Source organism: Amphiprion ocellaris, chromosome 23 (genome assembly GCF_022539595.1).
Source record: "Amphiprion ocellaris isolate individual 3 ecotype Okinawa chromosome 23, ASM2253959v1, whole genome shotgun sequence".
In the NCBI taxonomy this organism is placed as follows: domain Eukaryota; kingdom Metazoa; phylum Chordata; class Actinopteri; family Pomacentridae; genus Amphiprion; species Amphiprion ocellaris.
In genome coordinates, this window is record NC_072788.1 from 14,069,362 (window position 1) to 14,095,487 (window position 26,126).

The following is a 26,126-nucleotide window of genomic DNA, read 5'->3' on the forward strand; positions in this document are numbered from 1 at the left end:
TATATATATTAATGTAATCAAATCAAATCAAAACAAAGCTATTTGCCACTGCAAGGGCATTAACATTTTATCTGGTTTGTTTTGGAAAAACAAGTTCCTCTCAGAGTCCAGAGCCTAAGAATGCGATCCTAAGAATGTTCCTCAGCCCAACATCTTCCACAGTTTTAATTTACACCGTTTGTATATTCAGAGCCAGTGAGCAACCGACTTCCTAATAATAACAGTAAAAACAAAACTGCGTTAAAGCGTGATAAAATAATTGTCGGTGTTAATTAATTAATGCCCATTAATTAACATTAAAATTATTCATCATGGAAACCCACCATATTCTTTGTTTACAGCTTCTTGCATGTTGCTGTTTGTGTGGTTTTTAAAAAAAAAAAAAAAAAATCAATTTCTGATCATTATAAAGATTGACTTTGCAGTATCTTCAGGTTATGGGCAGTTGGTCAACTTGATTTGGGGCTTTAATCACACTTTCTTGTTTGATTCATGTATTGATGGATGTGCTTCACCTTATCAGGAAAGTTTAGGATGCATCAGGAGAATTATTGCTTTTGAACTTATTTAAAATCTGCCTTATACCTATTAACTTCTACTTTTATTTTTGGGTTACAGAAATGCTACAACTCTCATACAGCGCTAGAAGCTGTAATGTATGTGATGTTTTCTGATAAGAATTAACAATTTCTTTTCAACCATTTCTTTAAACCAGTTGACTTAATCTCTTGTAAATCCTTCCAGTCAAGTGGCTCATTTGAAATTACTGATGTTAAGCTGAGTGACATAAACATCTTCTATAGTCTTTTTCTCCTCAAACTGCTGTTAAACATGCTACAGTGAACAAACTACTCCATTTGTGCCCACATTTCATTGGTATGGGTCATCGACTCTGTCTGTTCTCACTCATTCACTGACCCATACTCAAGAGGCTGTATGTATACAAGGCATGTTTGTTGACCCTTTGCTCTCCGTTGCCCTCTCTGTTACCCTCCTCACACTTGGAAAAACCCCTCCACCCCCCACCACATGCTCATCTTGCCCTCCAGCTGGTTCTCTCCACTATCCAGAAGCTGTGAAGCTCTCCTGTCCTTAGTAGGATGGCTAATCTAGAAGGCGGGAGGCCTCCCTCCTGCTAGCGTACACAAGAGAGGGCAACCCTAATTGCTTATGTCATAAAGCTCTCTGACCCAGATAAGCCTTCACTCGCCAAAGCTGTTGAGATAAACCCCACTTTACCTCACCAAACCTGCCTCTCCTGATCCACCACCCCCTCCAAACATTTCTGCACCTTCTGCCACATTATTAACACCCTGCGCAGGGGGAGACGAAAATGATGAAACTTGATTTCTTTGTATTAAGAAAAAAAATATCTTTTGCCAACCACCACCTAGTAAACAGCTCTTTCTTGTAGCTTTAAGGAGAGAAAAGGATAACAACAACCCTTTGTTAAATGCATGAATGATCAACTACTGGTAAGGACTTGCTGTTCAGTGTGAGTAATAACAGATTGTTGTAGAGGAAGATGTCACAACACAAGACTTGATAAAGTAGATGATGATTAGGTGTGCCCAATGAAAGCTGATCTGAAGCCAACTCTTGGAGTTGCGTGCTACTAGCTCTCGTGTGCCTGGCTCATTATTGAGCCCGGTAATGCAGGCTTAGCCACAAAATGCCACAACGACTCGGATAGTTGTCAAGTGCCGAATGTCACACGTGCTCCACTTTAACAACAGATGGCCGGCTCACTGATCAACACTTGGGCAAAGTTGAAGCCACACAAACATTAAATTGATGTTTCATTTTCCATGTTAACTTTCTAAAAAACGAGTTTCTCATACAGAAATACTTTATATATAATGAAAAACATTGCTCCTCAGAAATCTTATTTAGTTTCTCTTGGGGTGTAGAGGTTTGGCTGTCATTACAAAAGAAATTTTGTCAATATCAGAAGCCTCGCTGACATTTCCGTAAAATCCACTTTAATACAGAGCTTGATTACTAGGTAGGAACTTTTAATTGGATGCCGTCCCAGCTCACTTTGTAATCGCCTATCACATGCTACTGGTGTAGAGATGCCTTAAAACTCCCACTTTAAGCCATGTTACACCACAGGTTAATGTCAGCTGTGTCAAGTGCTTCACGAACCACAGTACAACACAACAGACATACACACTACAACCAGTCTATAAATTTACTGTAACTTCAGACACTGTTTAGAAAGACGGTGCTGTAGTTCCTGCCTTGTCCTGCCCTCAGCTTCTGTATCTCCTATTTAAGTGATACTTCTAGAAACTCTGTTGACAATACTTGTCATTACAAATCCCTCTGGTGTAGTTAATTGGTTGGATTTAAAGGTGCACAATAAGCTTCCTGTTGACTGTGTTCTGTTGTTCTGTGGACTGTTGTTCAGTAGCTGTAACAACTAGTTGCATCTTACATAATGAAAACGAGAATTAATCACAGATACGGGTCAAATAAAAGTCGTCCACAAGGTTTATTAGAAATTTCATCCAGACAAATCAGGCATTATATTTTGTGAACACAGAGGAAAAAAATAAATACGAAAAAACAATGCATTTTCAAGTGATGAAAAGACATGAGAAATAAAGCACTGCACTATATTGTTAAAACTGATCCCACTCCAAAAAAATCAAGTGAGTGTTTGATAGTGGTTCAAAAACCAAAATGTTTCATTTCTAACACATTTGTGCTACAGTTTTCTTGCTCGGGTCATTAAAAAAATGTTAAAACATTTTCACAATAAATATATCATGAACACTACAAGTAAGGAAGGAAAAAATATTTAAATCTCTCCAAAATCAACTAATACATGGCAATTTTACATTTAAAAGTAGCCAAACAACATCTTTTGTTTATGCATACTTTGTTGTATGTATGCATGTCCACTAAAAAGACAGGAGTAAGAGCGGTAGTCAAGGTTTAATACTGTATGTATGTCCCATAGAATTACAGAATAAAATCTAAGACCAAACTTAGCTATTTGTTTACTAGTGGTGTCAAGAGAAGCATTTCCACAGCAATCCATTTCATAACACGTTGCTTTTTGTTCGAGGTTTACGGTTTGATTATGCAGTATATTTATCTCTCTACACACTAACCGTGCTACATTTCCGCTTGTAGCTGCCTGTCCCATCATATACTCTACTTCAAGAGGTGACTGATAGTGTCAGATCCTTAGTGTTATAATACAGTAGTTTTACACAGTGTAGGCAAAAAGATAGTGTCGTACATCGTCTCTTTACAGTGCTTTGTTGATTTCATGAGGAAAATATTTTCAGTCTGGCAATTTGCAGCGGCAACAAGCACTCACAGGGTACTGAAAACTAATGAAATGTGCCGACCGCTGTGGCGCAGAGTAAATTCACATCCATCCGGCCATCAACAAACACTGGGATGGTGTATCCTGTTGTCTGCTGCTCTCACTGCAGGCTTAAATATATGTGCTGCCACTGTGCATCAACACTCGAGTGACCGCTGCCATCTGGTGGTCAGAACATGTTACCGACTTACTGAAATTTAGAAGGACTGAAGTTTGGGGCCCATACTTTATTCCCCATTAGGCTGAAAAATTATCGATGTGTAAAAAGCTTGGTCTGTAGCCTAAAAATCTGACTCAGCTACCATTTTATCGCCATTTATCATCATCATCATTACTATTATTTGTCTTGTTCAATAGCTGACAAAAATGTCTGTAACGACACCCGGCATTTTTGGACACACTACCAGAATGTAAAGTCAGACAGTTTTTCCCCCATCACATTCACATATATCTGTAAACCAGTTATCCTGTTCTATTTGTTCTAAAGAAAAAAATCCACAACCAAAGGAGATAAACTTAGACCTTTTCCTTTCATGATCCCCTTCATTTGCATTAGGTTATTAGCTCTCATAATTTCCTACAGTCAACCAGATTATTTCATTTTAAACCATATGTACATAAAGAATTAACATTGCTCTCCTGTTCATAGGAGACCACATAGCGACCTGTTGTATAAAACGAGAAGCACATCTTTCCTGCTCATGTCTCTCTACAAACACATATGTGATGCACCTTAGCTTTCTGAATCACGAACAAGTCCCCACTGTTTATGTCACTCTGCAGGCTGAATAAATAATTAGCTAGTCAGCTGCTCTACACTAAATAGCTTAAAAATGTACTTGGGTCCGTTGAGATGCTGGTGCGGTTCTTACTTTTCATTCTCACACTGTTGGCTCATGACTTATAAGCTAAAATGCAAATTTGTTTAATGTTTCCCTGCAGTGGTTAGCCTGCCATCTGCTGTCAAACACCAACATCCCCTTGTGGTTGAACAAAAGGAACACTTCTTTGCTATTTCCCCATATACTTTTTCCCCTCTTTCCTGTTAATAATACAAATCTGTTAACTAATTTGATATCATGTGTGACTGCAAATGCAATTTCAGTTGTGATTTAAGGAACAAGGCAACTTTTTTTCATTAGCTGTCATGAAATATAAAACACTGACTTTCACTTTTCTTTGATATCTCAAGACTCTCTTGCAATCACATTTTTGTGTCTTTTTCAGCACCTGGCCTAGTTTAAAGTTATTTTAAGATAGGCCTGAATGCCGCATTTGCTTTAATATTAACTTAAATCAAATATCATCTAGATTCTGAATGTGCATTTGAATCAAAACACAGTACACTCATCATTTCCCAGCCACTTTTCCACTCTTGAATGATCATTTCTCCCTTTTAGTCCCAACTAGCATGATGTGCTCAGAAAAGCCCAGAGAATATTTCCTCGCTGCTCATTTTCACGGGGAATTGAAATGCGCCCAAGAGTTGGATTAGCTTAAACTCCTACTGTGCCATATCACAAGGAATCTCAGAAAAACTAGGACATTTATGTGCTGACTTTGAAAGTTGGGCAAGGAGAGCTTGACTGGAAGCCAAATTGGGTTACAGTGAAAAAATGTTCATCATTTCAGCTCAAGACTGACTTCACTGAAGACTGATACCAACAGGATAAAGAGCCCTCAGTCCCATCCTCAGCATCGTCTGTTAGAGGATGGGTATTTGGTTTTTAGGCCCTCTTTGAAGCTGCGAAACAGAACCCGGTTGCGTTTGTTCTCCTCATCTTTCCTAGCGTGGAACTCCCCCTGGATCTTGAAGCCTCGGTGTACCAAGAAGGCCGTACTCAGCACAGGGAACCTGTATCCGGCCACATGCAGCTCACAGGCCTGGAGGGAGACAGAATAATGGGAAGATAAGGCAGGCATGAAAGTGGGAAGTGATGAGAATGAACGGAGAGGCGGTGAGAGAAGAGGAATGACAGAAGAGACAACTTGTGCAGAGGGCAGATGAGGTGAGAATAAAGGTGGCAGAGGGGAAAAGAGGAAGAAGAGATGAAATGTTGTAGGAAGTAGGGCATGAGAAAGGAGCTGTAAAGAACAGGAAGACGCATCAGGAAGAGGCCATGTGGCGCGATGAAACTGACCTCAGTGTGGAGATATTGTCAGAGGGAAATGGTGAAGTGGAAGCAGTGAACAGGAGAAAAGACATTACAGCTGAAGACACTTAATGCAGAGTGAATTATCTGCTCAGTTGATCAGCAGACGGAAGAAAATATGTTGGTCAATTAAAGGTGCATTTTACTGATTTAGTATTATACTAGTGTAAAGTCTGGGATCCTGATGATTAATCCTGATTGTTCATCACCAGTAATGCTTGAGCTCCAAAAAGACTGGAACCCATAAAACAATTCAGTAGTTATTTCACTTTTTTAAAAAATCCTGTAAAAAACTGAAAATCTGGCAGCAAAGGTGCCAGAAAAAGTACAGAAAAAAATGGTGGAATGCTATCATGTATTAAAATAGTATAAAATGTGTGTTTTTAAAATATAAATAATGACAAATACCTGGAAAATTATGATGTTTTAGCTGATTTAAATAGTGGTAAAACAGTGTGGTTGTCTGGGCACACATTGGGAAAGAACAATCTGTTTTTTTTAGTTTTTTTTTCTTACAGTGAACATGTACTTTAATACTTTTAGATATTATCTGCGAATAAGGAAACAAGAAAAATCTAAAGTGACAGTTTAAAAATATTTAGTTATTTCGTCAATCCTGAATTTTAAAAATTTGATTTAAATACAGTTACGTGTAATTGTACAGTCAAACATTGCAACATCATAAATAAGTATTTATAAAAACAGATTTTTGATCTGAAATTATTTTAATGGTTAACATGTAAATGATTACCTTTTCAGTGATTTTACTAGTTATTATTCAAAAAAATCAGTGAAATAACTGAAAAATTCTTAGCGATCATATGCAGAATTTCTCTTTCAAATAATGTCAAATATCTGTCATATCTTTCAACGCTCACTAGATTTCTCTCAAAATATATAAAGCATCGAGCAAATTTATGATAACACTGATGATATAATCAGGACATGATGCAACAGTATTTATAGGATGAGGATTCTTTGTGATTGGGGCAGAACAATTAATCGCTAACCACAAAATGTTTGTCATATTACTCAGATCGGTGGATAATACAGAAGATAAAAAAATCTCAATTCCAGTTAGAGCTGCACTTCAGACTTCTGTCGGTCTGCATCAGCAAATAGATCCAACAATGTACTGCATTAGGACAGTGCTGCCATATGCCAAGTACCATGTTCTCCTAAAAACTTGAAAAAGTACTGAACTGACTCAACTCAGAGTCAAAGGAGGGGATTTAAAGGATGCGATCGGTGATACTTTACAGTTCTCTTGTCAACTTTTTTTAATAGTTGGTATTGTAGGATTCAATGGCAATGTCTTTCCATTTCAAATGACCACCAAAAAGTTTGATGCCTTCCACCAAACAAGCTGAACTAATGGCAGCATTGCTTTACAACTTTAAAACTACATACATGATCCTTTGATTCTCATTTGATGGTGTACCATGTTGTGATGGAGATTTGGGATTTAGTGAGTTTGCATTTTAGGCTTCAGCTGGCATAAACTTAGTGCTAACATTGTTTTCATGTTCTTCCTTTGTACGTCTTCGTCCTCCTATACGTGTGGTGATCAGGTGTGGGTTAGAAAATACTAAAATTTGACAAGATTTTCTAAGTCTTGGCCTAATTTCAAAGTTTCTTAATTTCTAAGGAAGAGGATTTAAAGTGTTTTTTGTCAAACTAATGTCACAAATAACCTTTTGCAATCAAATGTTCAAATTGTACCAACCTGGCTGATACGATTGAAGCCGTATTGCTTGAAGTTCTCATCATAGAGTGGCACGGTGTGGGGTCCGATGTAGAAAGGCTCCCAGGGGTCCACCCAGGTGAGGGTGTAGGCGACTTCCAGGTTGGCCGGCCCTCTAACGTGGCTGTTGACCCACTGTGAGTAGTTGGTAGGGGCCTGACAGCGAGGACACAGCTCCTCATAAAACGGCCGGACTTCTCCTACCTGGTAGAGCTGAACCAACTCTGTCTTGGTAGCAGGCATCTTCCTGGCGTGGCGAATCTCAAAAGCTGGCAGGACAAACACCTCATCACTTGCTGGCTCACGCTTCAGGATCATGGTCTGGAACTGCTGGTGCAGGTCAGCGCTTGGCATCATGTCGATGTCAATGACCAGGATGTAGGAGGACTCGGTGCCACCTCGGGCGATATTACGGAGAAGGTTGTTGGGGTAGGAGATGTTTCCACTGATGGCATAGTTCTTGTATTTATCCCTGTGGGTCTCCAGTCTGGAGAACACAGAGGCACAGTCCTCAAGCCCTGCAAAGTGCTCTCTGTCCTGTTCAGGGAAACTGGCTGTCTCTCCTGAGAGACACACCAAGTGGAAGTCCACCAGGGCTTGGATCTGAGGGCAAAAGAAGCTGAGCGCATAGACCAAAGCTGTGGCAAACTTAACATCTTGCCCATGTGCGAATATGGCCACAGAGAGAGGGTTTTGCCACCTTTCCAGGAGAGATTCCAGGTGATGCAGGTTGTTTATAGTCGTGTGTGTAGCCAAAGCCAGGATGTTGGAGCTGGGGTCGGAGCCCGGCTTCTGATTTGTAGTGAAATCACTTTTGATCAAGTTCTTGTACACCCGGTACTGACCACTGTTGTCGAAGATCCCACCAGTAGACAGAGAGTACCTCAGGCGCTCCTTCCGTGAGTTCTTCTCTGGGTGCGCATTTTTCTTGGCCCCGGAGCCTCCAAAGAGCTCGGAGTATCGGTACCGCTGCTGCTTACCGTGGAACTTGGACAGGAAGGACAGGTATATGAGCTGCAGGAGCGCCACTATCAGCAGAGCACTCAGCACCACTTTGAAGGCGGAACATTTCTTGGAGAGATGCATTCCAGAGAAGCTGCAAGCTGGCTGATCACTGTACACAAAGCAGGTCCGATCACCGGAGCTGGCTGCCGCTTCCTTGAGGGCTGCTATTTCTGTCCAGGACTCCCAGCTAACGTTGCCTACATTGCTACTACGATGCTAACCCTACAGCCCACCTGGCTGGAGATGTGACGAACACTTGATGGCATGTTTTGCTGATTTGTTGCTACGCTAACCCAGATTTTCATATGACTCACAACAGCCCGAAAAAACGACGAAACGGATCCAGCTTCTGTGATCTCCATCAAAACACAACACAGTTCTTACCAGTCGGCGCTGCTGCTACGACAGCGGCGCATGTAGATGTGTAATAACCGTAATGTCGGGAGGAAAGGCGCCGCTGAATCTTGTCCCTGTTAGCTGCTGTTAGCTGAACTGGTGCTAATGATCATGATCAGAATGAGAGGTTCTTGTTATGACTGCGACATATGTACGTAAGAAAAAAAGTACTATACAGAAAAACTCTAAATAAATGACCATGTGAGGTTTCTGTTTTATATAAAAACCCGTCCGCATTTCTATGGGAGTCATCTAGACGAGGTGGCCGAGTGGTTAAGGCGATGGACTGCTAATCCATTGTGCTCTGCACGCGTGGGTTCGAATCCCATCCTCGTCGGAATATATTTTTTCATTTTCTTAATCATGTAACATACGTTTACCTCATTTGTGTCTTTTGCGAAAATAATGTGGCCATTCACATGTTGGATGTTGTTTGATAGTCTAATTAGGAGAAAGCAGTGAAAAGATATAACTCATGATGCAAATGGCTTCAAACTGAAAGTTGAAAATCTCATTTCTATTGTTATATTAGTATAGGAAGTAAAAGGTTTTAATTTAGCCCCTTCTGCATGAAAAGTCTCTCAGCTGTTTAACTGGTGATAAATTCTTGACCACTGAGTTCATCCACCCCTTGTCAGGCATGGCTGCAAAGGAGCATGTAACCAGGGACCTGAATGTTCACAATCCCACTATTTGTCTCCTAAGAAATTATCCCCCAAATTTTGATTCTGCATCCACAACCAATGACCACATTGTCAGTCTGCTGGTTATTTCCAACATAGTGCGTAGTGCATTTCATAACATACATGTTGTTGTAGACATGCATGAAATTTGTTGGAACAACAAATACGTAATCATTTATGCTAAAAATAATGTATTGAATTCAACAATGTATTAGATGTTGCATTTTTATTTTCTTTTAGAATAAATTATATAAAATGTCTACAAGGCAGAGGCTATACTTGTATTAAAATGTCTATCAGACCTCATCGTCCAATCAACTACCAATGTGGACAGACATATCTGAGGGAGAGAGATTGAGTTCAATCAACCCCAATTTGATATGATAGGATCTACTTTATTCATCCCGGAGGAAATCATATATATACAATACCTGCATTACTGTTTACAGTTGATTGCATTAAATATGAGATTTTTCACACACATGCACAGAATAGTCCATAAATGGGGTTCCTGAAAAAGTTAGCTTTTTGAACCGTGGATAAATCTTTAAGACTCTCTCTAGTTACTAATATATTTCTATCTTGTTAACATGTTTTTATAATGCTAGAAGACACATAATGAGTTAATTATGACAAAGCAATCCGATGTTGAAACTGCAGCGTACTTCAAAATTCAGAATTACTGGATTTCATATGTAACATGGAACCAATCATGTCAACTTGCAGAATTGGGCATTTAGTTTCATTCTTTTTCCGGATCATTTTTTTAATTCAAGCATGTATGAGTAATGTCCTGTACAGTTATAACTTGCCATTGTGTAATGTCATAATGTGGAAGCAGAGTTGTAAGTGAGCTGGAGTGCCTGGAGAAAGCGGCAGGGACTTCATAGATCTGCACTTAACAAAATAAGCAACAGTACAGTTACATGTAGGCCGTTTAAATGCATATAATATTTTTTTCATGAAAAAAAATATAAAAATCTTATTTTATTATAGAGTAAATTTTAGTAGAGGTCTTTTGGGCTGTGTGCCAAAAACATTAATAAGAATTGAAGACTCCACACAACAAAGCACAATTGTGACATTTTTAATTCATGACCATTAACAAAAACATTTTTGTCCTTACAAAACATAAACCGCTTGAACAGTGCATCGGGTCCTAGGAGGCATTTCCCCAGTTAACTCCTACCTCTGATGTGTTCCACAGATCAAAAGGAATAGTTTCATTGTGTTTTCAGTGACGGGGCTTTATTATTAAGGTGTTGCGGCAACACTCACATCACCGTGTTCAGTAACCACGAATTCGGAGAGCAAATATAAACCAGCAACCTCTTTCTGCATGACTTGTGTGAAGCTAATTTTGTTAGTGGTGAATGAACTGTCAGAGGGGGAAGCTGAATAAAACTGACAGATGTGTTGTTATCTATAGAGATGTGTTTACAGTATAATCACGTGTTTGTGTTTAAGACATGTTTTATCAAAATGCCTTCCAGGACCTTTTCTGCCACAGCAAGGACAACTTTTTGATCAACTACAACCTACATTAGGGCCCTGTGAAACAATTCCCCCTTGTTTTTAAGTTGTTAGTCCAAAATCTAAAGTTTGGAAAATGCTAAAGTGTGTTTTCTTTAAAATGATCAAATTCTTATTTTCTAACTATGTCTACTTGCGTGTCTTGATGTTTCAGATTATTTTTATAGTTTGACTTTTCTACCCACCACCTTGGCAGTTGTATCTTACAAGGGAAACTGTCTTCTGTAATCTGTGACAGCAAAATATTTACCTGCTCATAAGCAGATTCAAACAAGTATACAAGAGTTTGAAGGTAATGGTTGAATGCCACAGTATTTCAGCAATTTAAAAAAAGACAAACAACCTCAATTTTGATACACACTTGCATTCACACTGAGCATACATAAGCAAGTTCTATGTTTGCTGATTGAGTTGTCTGAAAGTTTACCAGATGCTTAGCAAAAAACTCACTAACATCCAAATCCAAAGTTATCATGCGCAGATTTTTCACCTAGATTTTGTGACTCCAACTATGTTTTCAGTACTGCAGAAATCAAAGGGCCCTACTGTCACCGTCCATCCTTACAAACTATGACACTAAAACACCGGCTCCGCTTTTGGATCCGCCTCCTTCGCTGTCCCTGGAGGACGCTGCTGACTGGCCCTGCGCCTCTGATTCACCTTCTCCTACCAGCCGGATGTTGTAGCGTTCCCTGTACTCTGTTAATTCCCGTCCTTTCGTCTGCATCTGTGTGTTGATGGACTCGATTATTTTGGAGATCTGTGAAGATAGAAAAACGAAAGATTATTACAAAAGAAATTAGATCAAGTTGTAAACTTCAATTTTCTATTTTACATTAATACACATCTCATGCAGGTGCTCATTCTTACTAAACCAAAGGACTTTATGTTGATTACTTTATGTGTCAAGGTTTGCATGTATGCTTTTTTTAAAAATAATACCAGTTTAACTGTTTTTCTTTTGCCATCCATCACCTGTTCTTTGTTGGTTTCCAGTGCTGGTAGAACTTCTTTTACCGTCCTCTCCACCAACACGCCCCCTACAAGACGAAAGCATTTCCTCGAAGGATCCACTTCCCTCAGGGTGTCAATTACTAGGCTGAATGGAAAATAGCAATGTCAGAAACTAAAACATATTCAATTCAAATATATCTTAAAGATCCAGTATTGAATATCCAAAGGAAAAAAGGTAGTGTACACAGAACTTCAGGACAAATTTGACTAATCTCAATTTTTCCAATTTATTTCAGAAATGTTAAAAAAAACATGCAGTTTGTCTGAGTGGCCTTCATTAGAGCATTCACTCACCTTATCAGTTATAAATTTGACATTATAAACTTTTAGAATCTCAATTTATGGCAGATGAATGCACACACAGAAAAATCAGATGTCAAGTGTAGTGGCTCAGTCAGCAGGAGATTTGTTTATTTTAAATAGGAAACTTCTTTGTTATTCAAATGAGAAATGTGCAGAGAAGATCAAAAAGGCTTTAGAAGTGAGAATATCGGCCCCCAACCTGTGCTCGTTGATGTCCATCTCCAACTCCGCAGCTTTAGAAGCCATACTGCGCTGTTCCTGTCGCATCCTCTGAAATGTTGCCACCACCTGTGACACAAAAACACTCATTTAGCAACAGTACAGAAACACATACTTACAGCATATTAGTATTAGTTTTACTCTGTTATGTATTTGTAGGTAACATGATAGTGACATTGATAAAACGATAGCAATATGCAGCAGCAATAAACACTTCATCAACAGCATTAGATACAAGCTGCTATGAAAACATAATAAAATGCAAAGTTCAGTTGCATGAATGAACTATACAGCACTATAACAGTTTATCATATGTATACTTGCTTTGTTTATTTAATGTGTGTCAAGTTGAGTTTATTCCTTCATCCTTATTTCTCTTTTTTATGTGCGTAAATGTATTTATTTGTGTGAGGTTTTAATTGTTGTATAAACATTAAAACTATTACTTGCAATAAATAGGCGTTGAAATTCAAAGTAAGGTGGCTAAATTCAAAATAAACCTTTCTTCAGTCATAAAAATATTTAAAATAATAGTTATCGATAGACTGATATAAACATTTTATTGTGATACATTTCCCTGCCATACCGACCAACACTACCAACATTTAGCTGCAGCCTACCATATAACCACTTTCAGTAGAAAAAGGTTAATTGGTAAATCTATAAAATAACTAATCATGTTGGAAATTACAGTAGTGTTTGGTTTTAACCTCTTTTTAGTATATTATGATTAGAACAGATCTGTATTGTATTCAAGTAACATTCTGATTGCAGGACTTTTGTCACAGATTATTGCATAGTGAATCTACTACTTTAAATTATGGGGGAAAAATCTAAATAGTTAAGGACTTTTTAGTGTCTCCACGTTTGTAAAGTGGGGTTGGGTGGTCCTCAGTGTTAAAAATAGCTTCTCTTACTGTCAAGCAGCTAATTTAAGTGGGCAGATCCATAAACCAAACTACACCATCCCTTTACAGGCGTGTGTACATTTAAATGCGACTGAACATCATTCAGCTGTTACCCAGAACCTCAGAACTGTAACCTAGTCTTCATAACAGCTCATTAAATGTAAGGTTTCTCTTTGGCTGATTCTGCTGTTCCGTTTTGTGGTGAGAAAGCAGAATGATGGCCGAGTGATGGCGATGGGGAAGCTAACGTTAGCTTTGGCAAGCTGGGAGTCAGACTGGCGCCTTTAGCTTCACCTGACCCGGTTGAACAACAACAACAAGGAGTTTACAGACCAAAGCAGGCCGAGGTGGAGGTGCAGGTACCTGTTCAGCTGACGGGCCGGACTGTTTTCCACCGGCGCTGTTGCTGGATTTGCTACCCGTGCTGCTACTGTTGGCTGCCATCTTGGAAGGGTGTTGCTGAGAAGGACCCCAGACAGACGTGTAAAGCTGGTGCGTGTGATTGCCTGTGTGCAAATGCAATTCAGTGCAGAATTTATTTGTGGCTACTCTTTTTTTTTATATTATAAAGATAAACATTGTAAATACATATTGTACTAGTGTGTTGGCGCTATTTTTAGTAATGCTGATTTATATGTTGCTTTCTATGATCTTGCCAAAATTGTATATCCATTAATGAGCAACTTGCATTTTTACAAACACGACCTGTTACCAATTTTTTAAAAAGTCATGCAACAGTACATCCAAAGCATCATATCAACCCTAAAACCTTTAAGGCTCTTGATATATCCAATCCTCTAAGTTGCTAAAATATTTAAGTACAGTTCATGTTTGAAAACTGCGCCTTGCCAATAACGCAAATATAAATACTGTCCAGTAGGTGGAGGTGGTGTACTACTTCCTGGTTTGTAGCCACTAATTATCAGCACAGAAGAAGAATAAAGCCTGTGTTTCCTGTTGTGAAGGACTGAGCAGAACACTGAACCAATCGTTAATATGATACTAACATGGATTAAAGAGAGAAGGTAACTTTGTCTGGGACCAATGTTCACCATCAGGTGCATTGTGGGATCAGCTGCAAAAAATCTGGCTCTTCTCCCAGCTTTCAGACAAAAGATCAAGCTGCAAAACAGGTATGTTTATCATTGTAACAAGAGAATGTGTTTTACAGGTTATAGCTAGCTGTACCTTTGAGTTTATTCTAAAAATCAGCAAGTGTATTGTGTTATTTAAATGAATTTGTACAGTTAATATGATGTCTACTAAAAAGTGCCTTTTTATGTAATTATCAACACTTGGTACAGTGACATTAAATATAATACTGACAGATTTGTGGTGATTTTATGTCAGACATTACATTTGAATTACATGATTTAAATGTCTAAATCTCAGAAAGATCTCCAAGAGTGCAAAGTTGTACACTTTAATCCAATACGTTTACAGCAGAGCAACTAGTGCAGTTAATAATCAACTATGGTTGACCTGATATGTTTCTTTGTCCTGCAGCTTCTGCGCACTGAAATTAATAACAATTTCTCTCTTCTCTCAGGATGTCCAGCTCTTCTCACCCGCTGGCTGCAGTCTGTCAGCTGACAGCTACTCCGGACAAAGAGGCCAACTTCTCTGTCTGTAAGCAGCTGGTGGAGGAAGCCAAGGAGCGAGGGGCCGCCATGGTCTTCCTGCCTGAGGCCTTTGACTACATTGGATCCAGCAGAGAGGAGACACTGTCACTGTCAGAGAGCCTGACAGGAGACACAATGTCAAGATACACTCAGCTGGCCAGGTAGACAAGTTTCTGTCTCAGTTCTAAGGAATATTTTTGAAATGTTGTAAAAGGTAGTATAATGTCCAACACCAATAGTGAAACATATGGAAAGATGAACATTTTGACAGCAACTTTTGTTTATAGAAGGCGCATTTTATATGGTGGCTGCATTACTGTATTTATGTGTGTCTTTTTGAGAGATGTAGTGTTTATTTGAGCAGAGGTTGATCTCAACCAACTGTGCTTTGCCAGATTAGCTTAAAAAATTTGTTCAGTCTTGCAAGCTATTTTGCAGTAGGTTGTTGGCAGAAAGCAGGATAAACTACTATTAGACAATTCTAAATTATTTCATTAAAACTTAGTGGTGTCATAGCAAAATTGTAAATGAGATTTCAAAAAAGGATTAATTGTATCTTGCTTAGAATTTCTGTATGCATTTTAACCCCTGTTTGTATCAGAAAGTTGGACGTGTGGCTGTCTCTGGGAGGATTTCATGAACGAGGACATGACTGGGAGACTGACCGACGAATCTTCAATAGTCACATCATAATTAATGATAAAGGTAGTGTCCACTGAATTGAAACGGTCCAAATTCATTCTCAAATTTATTAAAGGCTTTTCAAGGCTGAATCAATTTTTTTCTTTTGGTACACACATTACTCAGTATTCACAGTGACACACTGTCTTTATACCTCCAGGTGACATCGTTTCAGTGTACAGGAAGTCCCACTTGTTTGATGTGGAACTGCCTGAAAAAGGGGTATCGCTCAAAGAAAGTGCCTTCACCATCCCTGGACCCTCCCTCATGCCCCCAGTCCAAACTCCAATCGGCAAGGTGTCATTTCATAAGATATTATAAAAAGTTATCTGTTAAATGCAGTGTATTCAAGGAGTCAAAACCAGAGGATTACAATTACAATGTTCATCAGTATGCAGCTGTATTTGTCTATGGAGAGGACTTTTCTAGCCATGTTTCTGATCTTCTGTGGGTATTGATAAAGTAGCTTCACAGTAAGGATTTTTGACATCCTCTGTGTTTCTACTGACCCTTTTATTGTTAATAGAACTGCACTGCGACTGACTCACATATACAATATGCTCTGGAAAAGTATTGTTATTTTTAGCATTTTAGATTTCTATTTTTCTGAGCGCTTAATTTATTTTATTTTATTTCTGAAAGCCTGTGTATTTATTTTATTGCAGCTTATTTGTTGCAGTGCTGGAGATGCTGTGCGTCTCGTTGTTTTTAGAACAATGACAATAAAGAACCTTTGATGTTTTCTGATGTTTTTTATTACAGGTCGGCTTGGGCATCTGCTACGATCTAAGATTCCCTGAGTTATCACTCGCTCTGCAAAGGCATGGAGCCGAGATCCTGACATACCCGTCAGCTTTCACTGTAGCAACAGGAGCTGCTCACTGGGAGGTGCGATGAGTCAGTGTGGACAACAATATTACATTACCATAAGCTGTAAACTTGAATTTCTATAGTAATGCACTTAAAATGCATTTATTCTCAGGTGTTGCTCCGCGCACGGGCAATCGAGACCCAGTGCTTTGTCCTGGCAGCGGCGCAGGTCGGCCAGCACCATGAGAAGCGCTCGTCATACGGCCACGCCCTGGCAGTGGACCCATGGGGGGAAGTGCTGAGTGACTGTGGAGGGGAGAGGCCTGGCATGGTGCTGGTGGAGGTCGACCTGGAGAAAATTAGCAGAACCAGGAGGAACATGCCGGTCCAACAGCACCGCAGAGACACTGCTTTCTACCACAGTTTGGCTCAAACCTGAGCATGATGAAGTTAAAGCTTTGCATCACAAAAAAACACATTAGCTGGGAGGAATACAGCGTGACACAAACTAAACAAGATGTTGTCTTTAATTACTGTCTTGCAGAGGAGACAAGCTGAATGAGGTAGTGAATTAATGAAGATGGATTTACAAACAGAATTTGTCAAAGGAGAAATCACCTTTAGCTTGTCAGATCAGAAACACCGATCTTTAGGGCAAAATGCCAGAAAATAATCTTCAAAATAACAGAGACTCCAGGCTAAGATAATAAAAATATTAGTTTACTGTGAAGAAAGAAGCATGCCTTCTTGTCAAATTAATAATCAATAAATATTGGAAATGTTCCAACATGAAGCAGTTGTTCTGCTCCAGAAGAGATTCAAGTAGAACTGCAGGTCACTGCTTGTGATGGTGGCTGAGGGAAAAAAACCTCAGCTGTAGCCTATTTTTTAAATTTTGAGTCATACTGTCATCACTGCAGGAGATAATTTAATTTCCACAGCCTTTTATCGGCTCATTAGTCAAGGAAATGAGCTCAGATTTCCAGCTCAAGTCGTCCCAAAAGAGCCTGTAAATGATCTTACTCACACCGATCAATAGATGGTACTATTGGACAGTTAGAACGGAGGAAACTGGAGGAAATGACAAAGACTTGAAGTAAAACATTTTGTTCTAGGTGTATTACTAATTATAAATCAATACGTCATATTGAAGGGTTGTGAACCAATGTACCTGTAAGATTTTCCATTAATTAAATTACATACTACTGTGCAGAAAGACTATAAGATAAACACAAAAATCTAATAATGCATCTTTTGGCTCATCTTCTTGTTCACTTTTTTTCCTCTGATTTCATGTGGGTTTCATGTGTTGTGTTGCCCTACCTTTCTCTATCTTTCTCTATAAAATACACCAAATGTATTCTGTTAAAGTCAGGCAACAGACTTGGCCAGGTTGTAGTTTTCACTTTTTTGTGCTGAAGGGCAAGCAAAGGTTTTCCTTTCTGAATGCCGTCCATAGAAGTTCATGTTACACAACTTCCTCTGTACTGTCTGAGCCGTTACAGAAACCCCGATTTCCACTGATAACTTCTGTGTCATGTCTGAAGCACTTGCCCTTCCGTTTTTCAGAGCTAGATTGTACATGAAGTGCAGTTTGTGGCGCCATTTCAGGAGGACCACGGTAGCGCTGATTATCGGTACTATGGCTCAGTCTGTACCTCCTGATCACTGCTGCAGCTGTGTTTCCACTGATTTATTTATTTTAGTTGATCGCCAATCCTCCTGTATCCCTTTCTCTCTGTTCTCACATCCTCTGGTAATTCTTTTCCATGTGGAGCCATAATACGGATAAGCAGACAGACATAACTGATAAGTCCAGAACTGAGAAAGTTCCAGTGTTCACAACTCATTTTAAGACCATGCTTATGCAGTTAGTTTAATTGGAAATCCCAGGTTTTTTTTATCTTATCTCTTCATAGTAAAGCGATGTTGCACAGTGCTAGACTCAGTTCTGTTGTACACTTTATTCCAAGTATTGCTATTTCCACAAACTGTTGCAGCAATGTTAGAAGTGCTGTTATTTAAGGATTTTAAGCAAAGTGACCAAACCAAATACAAATTATTTAATCAAAAATTGGTTTCAGTCATGTTTCATTTTCTTTAGTCATCAGTTTCCAGTTTATGCTTTACATGTAAAATTTATTATTGACCCCTTGAATAATTATGACTACTATTCTCTTTTTTAGTTTTATTTTTTTTTTGTCTTAATTGCACTTTTTTGTGGAGAAATAGAGACGCTGCTGCTTAGTGGTGAAAGAAGCCAGCTGAGGTGGTTTCCGATTAGTATGCTTCCCGGGCGCTTTCCTTTGGAGGTTTTTTTAGGTAAACTACCAGTCAAAAGTTTGGACACACCTTCTCATTCAATGCTTTTATTTTTATTTATTTGTATTATTTTCTACATTGTAGATTAGTACTGAAGATAAACACCTTTTTTTTTGTTTACGACATAGTTCCATATGTATTCTTTTATAGTTTTGATGTCTTCAGTATTTATCTGCAATGTACAAAATAATTAAAAACCATTGAATGAGAAGGTGTGTCCAAACTTTTGACAGGTAGTGTACATCCAAATGGGAGGAGAGCCTGAGGTAGACCCAGAAGTGGCTGGAAGGATTACATACCTCACCTGGCCTGGGAATACCTTGGAATCCCCAGGGACTTGAACTGGGAAACATTGCTGGGAAGAGGGATGTCTGGAATGCTACTTAGGCCGTTGCCTCTACAACCTGACCTGACAACCTAATAAAATAGATTAGTGGATAAAGTCATACATGAGTTGGCACCTGGTTCATTTTCAGCACTTCTCTGCTCTGTGTCTACCTCTGGGCCTCTTAGATCCCCAGAACTGCTGTTCACTGTGCCACGATCGAGATTAATGAGTAAGGCAGATCGCGTATTGCAAATAGCCTTCCTCTTACAAGAAAATGGTCCACTGAGATTTTAAAGAAACACGTCAAGATGTACATATTTTCAGTTCAGTTCAATTCAGTATCTATATTATCGTTGCAACCTGTGCAATGAAATTAAGTGCAGTCTTAAAAGAAAACAGTGCAAGTTTAAATAGAACAAAAAAATAAATAAAAATGGTCATAAATATCACACAATATAAAATGTATACTAAAAAAAACACACATTTCTGACACACCCAACTAGGCATTTTAGTGGCTTTTGGTTGTTTTTAGTGGTTGGTCTCAACCTAACTCTGTGGTTGAGAAGTTGTCACCACTTCGACAGAACAAAAAGTTTTTTTTGTGCACAGCTGACTAAATTTAGCCTTTTTCAAACAGATTTTTAACTTGGTCTCTACAAAAGAAGACTATTTGCATGCTGTGTTTATATTTGGCTTGCAACTTACAAGTTATCCTAGACGCATGTTTTTGTCGTGCATGTCTTTTAACAGCACATCTGGTTAACTTAGATTGTTTTCAAACGTGCTATATACAGGCTTGACTTGATTTTATGAAGCTGCATTATGTAAAAGCTGCAACTGGTGTTTTGCAGGATTAATAGTCAGTGAATTTTGTATGCATCCTAATTGATTTTTTTTAACCAGCTGTTCCAGCACAACACAGTACAGCGAGTACAATGATACTTCTGGTAATTTCTAGGTAGTGACTCCATTGTCTTTCCTCCTCCAGCAGTCTGACTGCAGTGAGAGGATGAATAATTGATCAGCTGTTTCTCTTTCCAGGCTGTTTTACTATGTGGGAGGGAGCTGCTGCTGCTGGTAGGATGGTACAGGAAGTGAACGTCACTGACACAGGAATAGGACTGAAAAAAGAAAACACCATCATGATGAGGAGAATGTCAAATCCCACCGTGTAGGAAACCGAATCGTAGCTTCAACTCGGGAAAACGATGAATTGTTGTGTCCGAGCTGGAATCGAGGCATCAGGAAGGTACGTGGCTCCGTTTGTGTGTCGCGGCTGCTGATGTGAAGCTTAGCTGAGTGTGTTTGAATGGAGATTTCACCATCCGAGGCCATCCATCCATCCATCCTTACATCCATCCTTCCTTTCTCCTGTCGCTACCAAATGTTGTGAACTCAGGTTGATTCTTCTCGCCGCCGAACAGGTGCTAGCTAGTTTGCTAGCTTAGCCGTGGAGGCTAACCTGCTCGGTGTTTGTGTGAATAGAGTGGAAAATTCACGATTAGCTTGTGTCTTGAGTGGATTTTGTGGATCATTTCGTGGACTTAGGCCCTCGGCTGCAGCTGGGGGAAAGTGCAGCTGCACAGTCCAGACTGCTAAACGTTACAGTCCCTGTTGCTGTGGCTTTTTTTCCGGACATTTTTAGCATGTAATGCAGATATAACGTGAATGCACCGCTCACTGCTCAGCGTGTGGCTGCTAGAAAGGACTCACTGCTGGCTGTGTCACGGTTGGTTTTCAGCATTAGCACTGAGAAAACATCATTCTTGTGCTTGCAGTACTTTGTTAGAAAACCACTTGGTTAGATTAGATGCTTTTTTCTCGTTTTACACCCATATTACACCTGTAGGAGCATTAAACTTACTGTAGAAGACACTGACTGGCAAGCCACAGAGTTCAAAAAGTTTGGCTGCAGGATGCACTCACTCTTATATCAGTCTTTCTTGTGCAAAATGACACTGCATTTAAATCAGTCAGGCAGATTTTTCTTATTGAGTCATGAAGTCTGGCTACAAAGGACTGAAAGTGGTTCAACATGATCAGGAAGTTCCACTGACATTTATTGTAGAGCTGATATGATCAACTGAGTAATGGGTTCATTGATGAACAGCAACTTATTTCATGATTGATTAATTAGTTTTGTCCGTTTTCAAGCATAAGCACCAAAAATTCACAGATTACAGCTTTTCGAAAGTGAATATTTGCTGCTTTTTGTGTAAATTTGGGCACTTTTCACTACTTTTAATCAGTTACCAGTCAGTAAAGAAAATAAGTGTTCACTGCAGTCCTATTTTTTTCTAATACTAACAATTCAGCTAGATACAGATAATTAGCTACCTGTTTTTTTTTTACAGTAAATTATCAGTGTCGGTTGTCTCTGTCATCATGTGTCCACTGACATTAACTACGTAAACTATAATGTGATTTCTTCGGCGTGAAATCAACTTAAAAGACAGTTTCATCATGTCTTGTCCCAAAATATTCAATTTGCAATGATATTTTATAACGACATTACAATCGCTACATGATTAAATGAGTATTATTTAATTGCCAAGAATTTCTTTGCACCCTATTTAATTTTGTGACAACACAGAATAGTGGAGTAATGCTTCTAGTAATTTATAGATTTTAACTCAGTTGAAGAATCTCTTGATTGAACACTTGGCTGTTTTCTGTATAAAATGTCCATAAACTGTTAACATTACCAGTAGTCTTGAGTGTTAAACATAAAGTCAAGTTAATTATTTCCTGCTCTTCTCCTGTCCTTCTGTGTTCAGGTATGCTGTTTTACGTTTGCGATTTATGATTAGCAAACAGTTTGTCAAAGCAGAATCTCTGTCTGTTTTACTTTTTCTACCTGGCGGCTCCAGACAGGTCAGATCAAAGGCACTGCAACTCCTTATTTGATTTGCTTTCCCTGTTTCTTCCTTTTCATGTCACATATAATGCAGTCTGTAAGATCGGCAACAGTTTCTTGCTTAGTTGTAGTTTGTCGGTATGTAGAAGGTCAGATTACACAAGCCAGCGAAGATAACAACTGTTGAAAGTTGCTAAATCATTGTCTTGGCTTTCACTTCCTTGTACGTCTCAGCAACAAAAACGACAACTGGTTTGAAGTGAATCTTGCTTCTACTGACTGATCAATAGTATAAAATGACAGAAAATTGAGATACTTAAGAAATTATTATACTATCACAATGGATATTCCAGATTTCACAAATTCACTGCCTGCCAAGTGAAGTAATATTCTCAGACTGGCATGGGCTGAGCGAAACTGACAGCCGATACACCCTCGTAGGTAGTATTCACACACCAAAGGATTACATAACTGGTTGTAATTCTTCTACTTTACCTGTATGTCAGATAGAACATGCATGATAAATTTTTTTAGAATGAATTTGTAACTAGAAATATCATGTGTTGCTTCAGTTAGGCCAGGACAGAAATGCCTCTTGAAACAGCAGCATTTATTGACTGGTAATAGAATTTGAATGACCGGCGATTTAAATGATTTGCACGGCAGGTCACGTTCCCTCACAGATTCTAAGATTCATGCAAGCATAAAGCACATATATGCATACTAAATCTAAACATGTAATATATTTTTGAAATTAATTCAGGAATTGCATAATGATTGTTATATGTGGGGAGACTTCCTTGTTGCATTCATGAAATTGGCATATTTTCCTCCATAAACTATATGTGCAAGTATTGTTTCCTCGCTGTTTGACTTCATAACTTCAGTTAGTGTCAGTAAAACAGTCGGTGCTTCTGGCTCCATGTTGTTGAAGTGCTGCTAACTGTGATGAATGAAAGCTCCATGCTGTGTGAGATCTGCTGTACATGGGATGTTTTGCTACATAGCGATCCATATATCGACTGGCTGCTGTCTTTTGAAGGATATGCGTGACAAGGTATCAGCCCCATCTATGGAGGAGGTGTGAGCCTGTCGGTTAGAGGGAGGGCAAAACGCTGAGTCATGTCTCGGCAACAGTCGCCTGGGCAACACCTCCATAGTGACCAGCCGGAGGAAGATAAAGACCCTCGCTGCTCAGTTAGTTGTATAACATCAGCAGAACCTGCAACATTTTGTTCGCTCGCTGCTGATTATGCTGCCGTTATCGGGCGTCACACACGCTCATCCCCCACCTTAGTTATCCACATTCTCCAACGGCGAGAGGAAATCTGACTCGTTGGGTCGTAGCTCCTCAATTATCAACACAATCCAGTCTCTCTGGCATAATTACTGTTTTGATTTCTGTTGCAGAGAACGAGGGGAAACATGAACAAGTACTCTGCAGACTGTCGTAATTACAGCTATCAAGTTTCACCAGCAGAGAGGAATAGAAGAAAAATTGACAACTTAATTAAAGCAGTCCACAGCAGCACAGTTGGTCTGATATTAGATCCTTCTGAGTAAAAAGATAAATGCACATCTTTAGCATGCTTTTTAGTTTATGTCTCTAATTTGTAAGCATCCCTAATGTGTTAAAGTATGTGTTTCTTTTAAATCTCAGAATTACCACAAAAGCTTAGTTTGAATCCAAGCAAAATAGCTGAAGAAAGGGAAGAAAGTTCAGTAAAATGTGACCATTCTTCATTTAACTAGAGGTCAAAAAGCACCTAGAAGATCTCTGCCTCAGGGTTGGCTCTGCAAACAAGCTGAATTGAATTTCCTGGCCATGCTGATTTGATATAGCTCAAAGGGAAGTCCTGTCTAGTGAATGAGTGTGATTGTTGGCTCAGGGAAATCTCTCTTTCCTCTTTGCCTCATATTGTAGAGTGTGGATTACTGCTGCACAGTTTCACTGTTGGGGTTTGCAGAAGGCTTTGGGTTGGGACAGCTCAGGTTGGGGTGCATTATCGCTGCCATAACAAGTGTCAGCGTTTATTTGGTAGAGATGAGTGATTTTCGCTACAACACATCATGTCAACACTGTTTGAAGCCATTTTTGAAATGTAATGGTCAGTAATTTGGCCTTCATAATCTCAAGTTTGAAGTAGTTTAGAACCAGCGATGCAATTACTAACACTCTGTTTGCACACATGTTGAAACACTAACGTGAGAGGTCCTTATAAGAATGTTGGTATATGTTCGTGTAAAACAGTGAAATTGGTTCATGTAATGGTTGTGTTACTTGTTAAACTCTCATTAGAGATGATTGGTAGTTGCTTCAAAAATCCAGCAAGTAAATCTAAAAGTTGATTTGTCTCTTTAAAATGAAAAAAGAAGCTTATTAAATGTAGAATCCTGTTATAGCTGTTTGTGGCATTTTTCAATTCTATTTGTGCAATTTTTTGTCTATAATTGGAGTCATGAGAGGATAATTCAGTTCAATTTTATTTATATAGCGCCAATTACAGGTCAGATTGTCTCAAGACGCTTTACAGAACCCATATGCCCTGTTTGCTATTAACTAAACCTCGAAAACATGTTTGTATCACTAACCATGACTCTAAGGCCTCCACAAGCTGAGAGTGGTTCAAATTTACACATATCCTGATGGACAAATGATTATGGTGTGTACCACATAATTGCAACAATCTTGATTTGATTTCCTCTTCTTTCCTCTTGTTTCTAATTTGCATCTATGGGGTTGTACCCAATAAAAATAAAAATGCCAATAAATCATTTGTAAAAAGGAGAGGAAGGGAAAAGGGTTCGTTTCTATGAAAATGTGCTCTGACATGCAAGAGGAAGAAAAAAATAGTTGTGCTGACTTTGATTTTTCTTGTGAACTAAAGAGTTTTCTAGCCCAGCTCAACTAAATACACCAAAAAAACTGGAGGAAAATTGATGGTTGCAGTCAAGATTTTTGCATCTCTTTGACTGTAACTAACAAGATACAAGGAGTGAAATGTACAAAAGTGTGAAAAAACAGTGCTGGGAAAATTAATTACCTTCTTTTGCTGCAAGAAATCAACTGCACAATCAGAGCTGATTAAGCATGTTGTACTTCCTGCCGTACCCCCATCACACCTACTGTTTCTTCATGTATGTGGCTGAAAATGTTTGACAGTTTTAGCCCAGTGACATCAGTTTTCTGCATTCGTTTGTTTTGCATGTTAAAATCAATCCTTGTATGGGAAACATAAAGAAGTTTTGTTCAGTGGATAAAAAGATGATTTGCTTGGGGAAGCACGCTTCACACTTTTGGAGAAATCTGCTTGCTAAATCAATTAAGCTGACTCCTACTTTTTCTCTTCTTCACTTTGTGTCATTGTTGCCTTTTCTGAATGTCACTTTAAAGGTCCCCGGCACTTTGCAGCAAAGAAAAATCAAGATAAAATAAAACATAAAAAGCGTGGGGCGACCCGATAGCCAATTTGTTAGTGTCCATGTGACACGGGTGCAAATGCCTTCGGCACTGAGCCTCTGGGTTGATTCATTGATGGACCAGACCTTTACTGCATGTCATTCCACTGCTCTATTTCCCCACATTTCCTTTAATTCTCTGCCAAAAAAATAATCTTTAAAGACAGTGTAGAGAATCAAACTACTTCAGGACAGACATGGAGGGTGCTGAGATATTGGACAAATGTGGAGTCGCCTGTCATCCTCTGAGGGGTTAATGAAAATCAGTGAGGCCACAGCAACACGTTAAAAGTCTCCCTACTGAACTCCCTGTCTCTCCTCTTCATTATTACTTTGTGACTCATCGTGTCTTGCGGCTGATGCTCCCATAAATATCTCCAGGTTATCTTTAATTTTCAGACGTCTTTGGGCTGTCATTGTGTGCTGCCTGGTGAGGATCGTTTTAGGTCACGTCTGTTATGCCACTGGTCACGTTTGTTGCTTCAGATTGTGCTGTAGTTTCCAGGTTGCTCCACAGGGGGGCGTGGTTTGAGAGCTGGAGATGTGGTATGTGTTGATGCTGCAGGAATATTATCGTAATCATCCTCTCATTGTAGAGCGGATGTCCATGTGTCATTTTAATCCCTCACTCTATAAATACTTCTCTGTACTTTGCAGAAATGAAATGATTTTGATTTGTTACGTACTCCGTACCAAATATCTTGATTTAAAATTGTGAGTATTGTCTAAAGGGAAGAAACAAATAC

General features: G+C 39.1%; 4 protein-coding genes and 1 non-coding gene across 8 annotated transcripts in view; 3 read left to right on the plus strand and 2 right to left on the minus strand.

Moving 5' to 3' along the window:
• Window positions 1-2,478: 2,478 nt before the first annotated feature.
• Window positions 2,479-8,650, minus strand: b4gat1 (beta-1,4-glucuronyltransferase 1). Its single transcript, XM_023282774.3, has 2 exons — window positions 7,223-8,650; window positions 2,479-5,227 (listed from the first exon to the last, which is right to left on the minus strand). The coding sequence occupies exons 1-2, from the start codon at window positions 8,324-8,326 to the stop codon at window positions 5,036-5,038; spliced, it is 1,296 nt and encodes a 431-aa protein (XP_023138542.1). The 5' UTR covers window positions 8,327-8,650; the 3' UTR covers window positions 2,479-5,035.
• A 246-nt stretch (window positions 8,651-8,896) lies between these two features.
• trnas-gcu (transfer RNA serine (anticodon GCU)) lies at window positions 8,897-8,978 on the plus strand. Its single transcript has one exon. It is a non-coding gene; the product is annotated as a tRNA-Ser (tRNA).
• A 1,417-nt stretch (window positions 8,979-10,395) lies between these two features.
• Window positions 10,396-13,820, minus strand: pfdn2 (prefoldin subunit 2). Its single transcript, XM_023282773.2, has 4 exons — window positions 13,665-13,820; window positions 12,374-12,462; window positions 11,833-11,956; window positions 10,396-11,617 (listed from the first exon to the last, which is right to left on the minus strand). The coding sequence occupies exons 1-4, from the start codon at window positions 13,743-13,745 to the stop codon at window positions 11,426-11,428; spliced, it is 486 nt and encodes a 161-aa protein (XP_023138541.2). The 5' UTR covers window positions 13,746-13,820; the 3' UTR covers window positions 10,396-11,425.
• Window positions 13,821-14,236: 416 nt separating this feature from the next.
• Window positions 14,237-17,664, plus strand: nit1 (nitrilase 1). The gene is made up of 6 exons (XM_023282778.3): window positions 14,237-14,434; window positions 14,851-15,084; window positions 15,525-15,628; window positions 15,765-15,901; window positions 16,367-16,492; window positions 16,587-17,664. Exons 1-6 carry the CDS (start codon window positions 14,346-14,348, stop codon window positions 16,851-16,853), a joined length of 957 nt encoding a protein of 318 aa, XP_023138546.1. The 5' UTR covers window positions 14,237-14,345; the 3' UTR covers window positions 16,854-17,664.
• A 2,467-nt stretch (window positions 17,665-20,131) lies between these two features.
• The window catches only part of clcn3 (chloride channel 3), a 44,858-nt gene continuing 38,863 nt past the window's right edge, over window positions 20,132-26,126 (plus strand). Inside the window, exon 1 of one of the 4 annotated variants that reach the window (XM_023282749.3) lies at window positions 20,132-20,313. The gene's annotated coding sequence lies outside the window, so the exon portion shown is untranslated. The remainder of the gene's footprint in view (window positions 20,314-26,126) is intronic. The other 3 variants (XM_035954009.2, XM_023282753.3, XM_023282752.3) reach the window with 3 other exon arrangements.

Bases quoted from the DNA above. Each gene is read 5' to 3' on its own strand.
- nit1 (XM_023282778.3), top strand. From the start codon at position 14,346: ATGTTCACCATCAGGTGCATTGTGGGATCAGCTGCAAAAAATCTGGCT. The intron at 14,435-14,850 runs GTATGTTTATCA...CTCTTCTCTCAG, and splicing joins AAGATCAAGCTGCAAAACAG to GATGTCCAGCTCTTCTCACC. The intron at 15,085-15,524 runs GTAGACAAGTTT...TGTTTGTATCAG, and splicing joins AGATACACTCAGCTGGCCAG to AAAGTTGGACGTGTGGCTGT.
- pfdn2 (XM_023282773.2), bottom strand. From the start codon at position 13,745: ATGGCAGCCAACAGTAGCAGCACGGGTAGCAAATCCAGCAACAGCGCC. The intron at 12,463-13,664 runs GTACCTGCACCT...TTTGTGTCACAG, and splicing joins CCGGCCCGTCAGCTGAACAG to GTGGTGGCAACATTTCAGAG. The intron at 11,957-12,373 runs GTTGGGGGCCGA...TTTTCCATTCAG, and splicing joins ATGGACATCAACGAGCACAG to CCTAGTAATTGACACCCTGA.
- b4gat1 (XM_023282774.3), bottom strand. From the start codon at position 8,326: ATGCATCTCTCCAAGAAATGTTCCGCCTTCAAAGTGGTGCTGAGTGCT. The intron at 5,228-7,222 runs GTTGGTACAATT...GTCTCCCTCCAG, and splicing joins GCTTCAATCGTATCAGCCAG to GCCTGTGAGCTGCATGTGGC.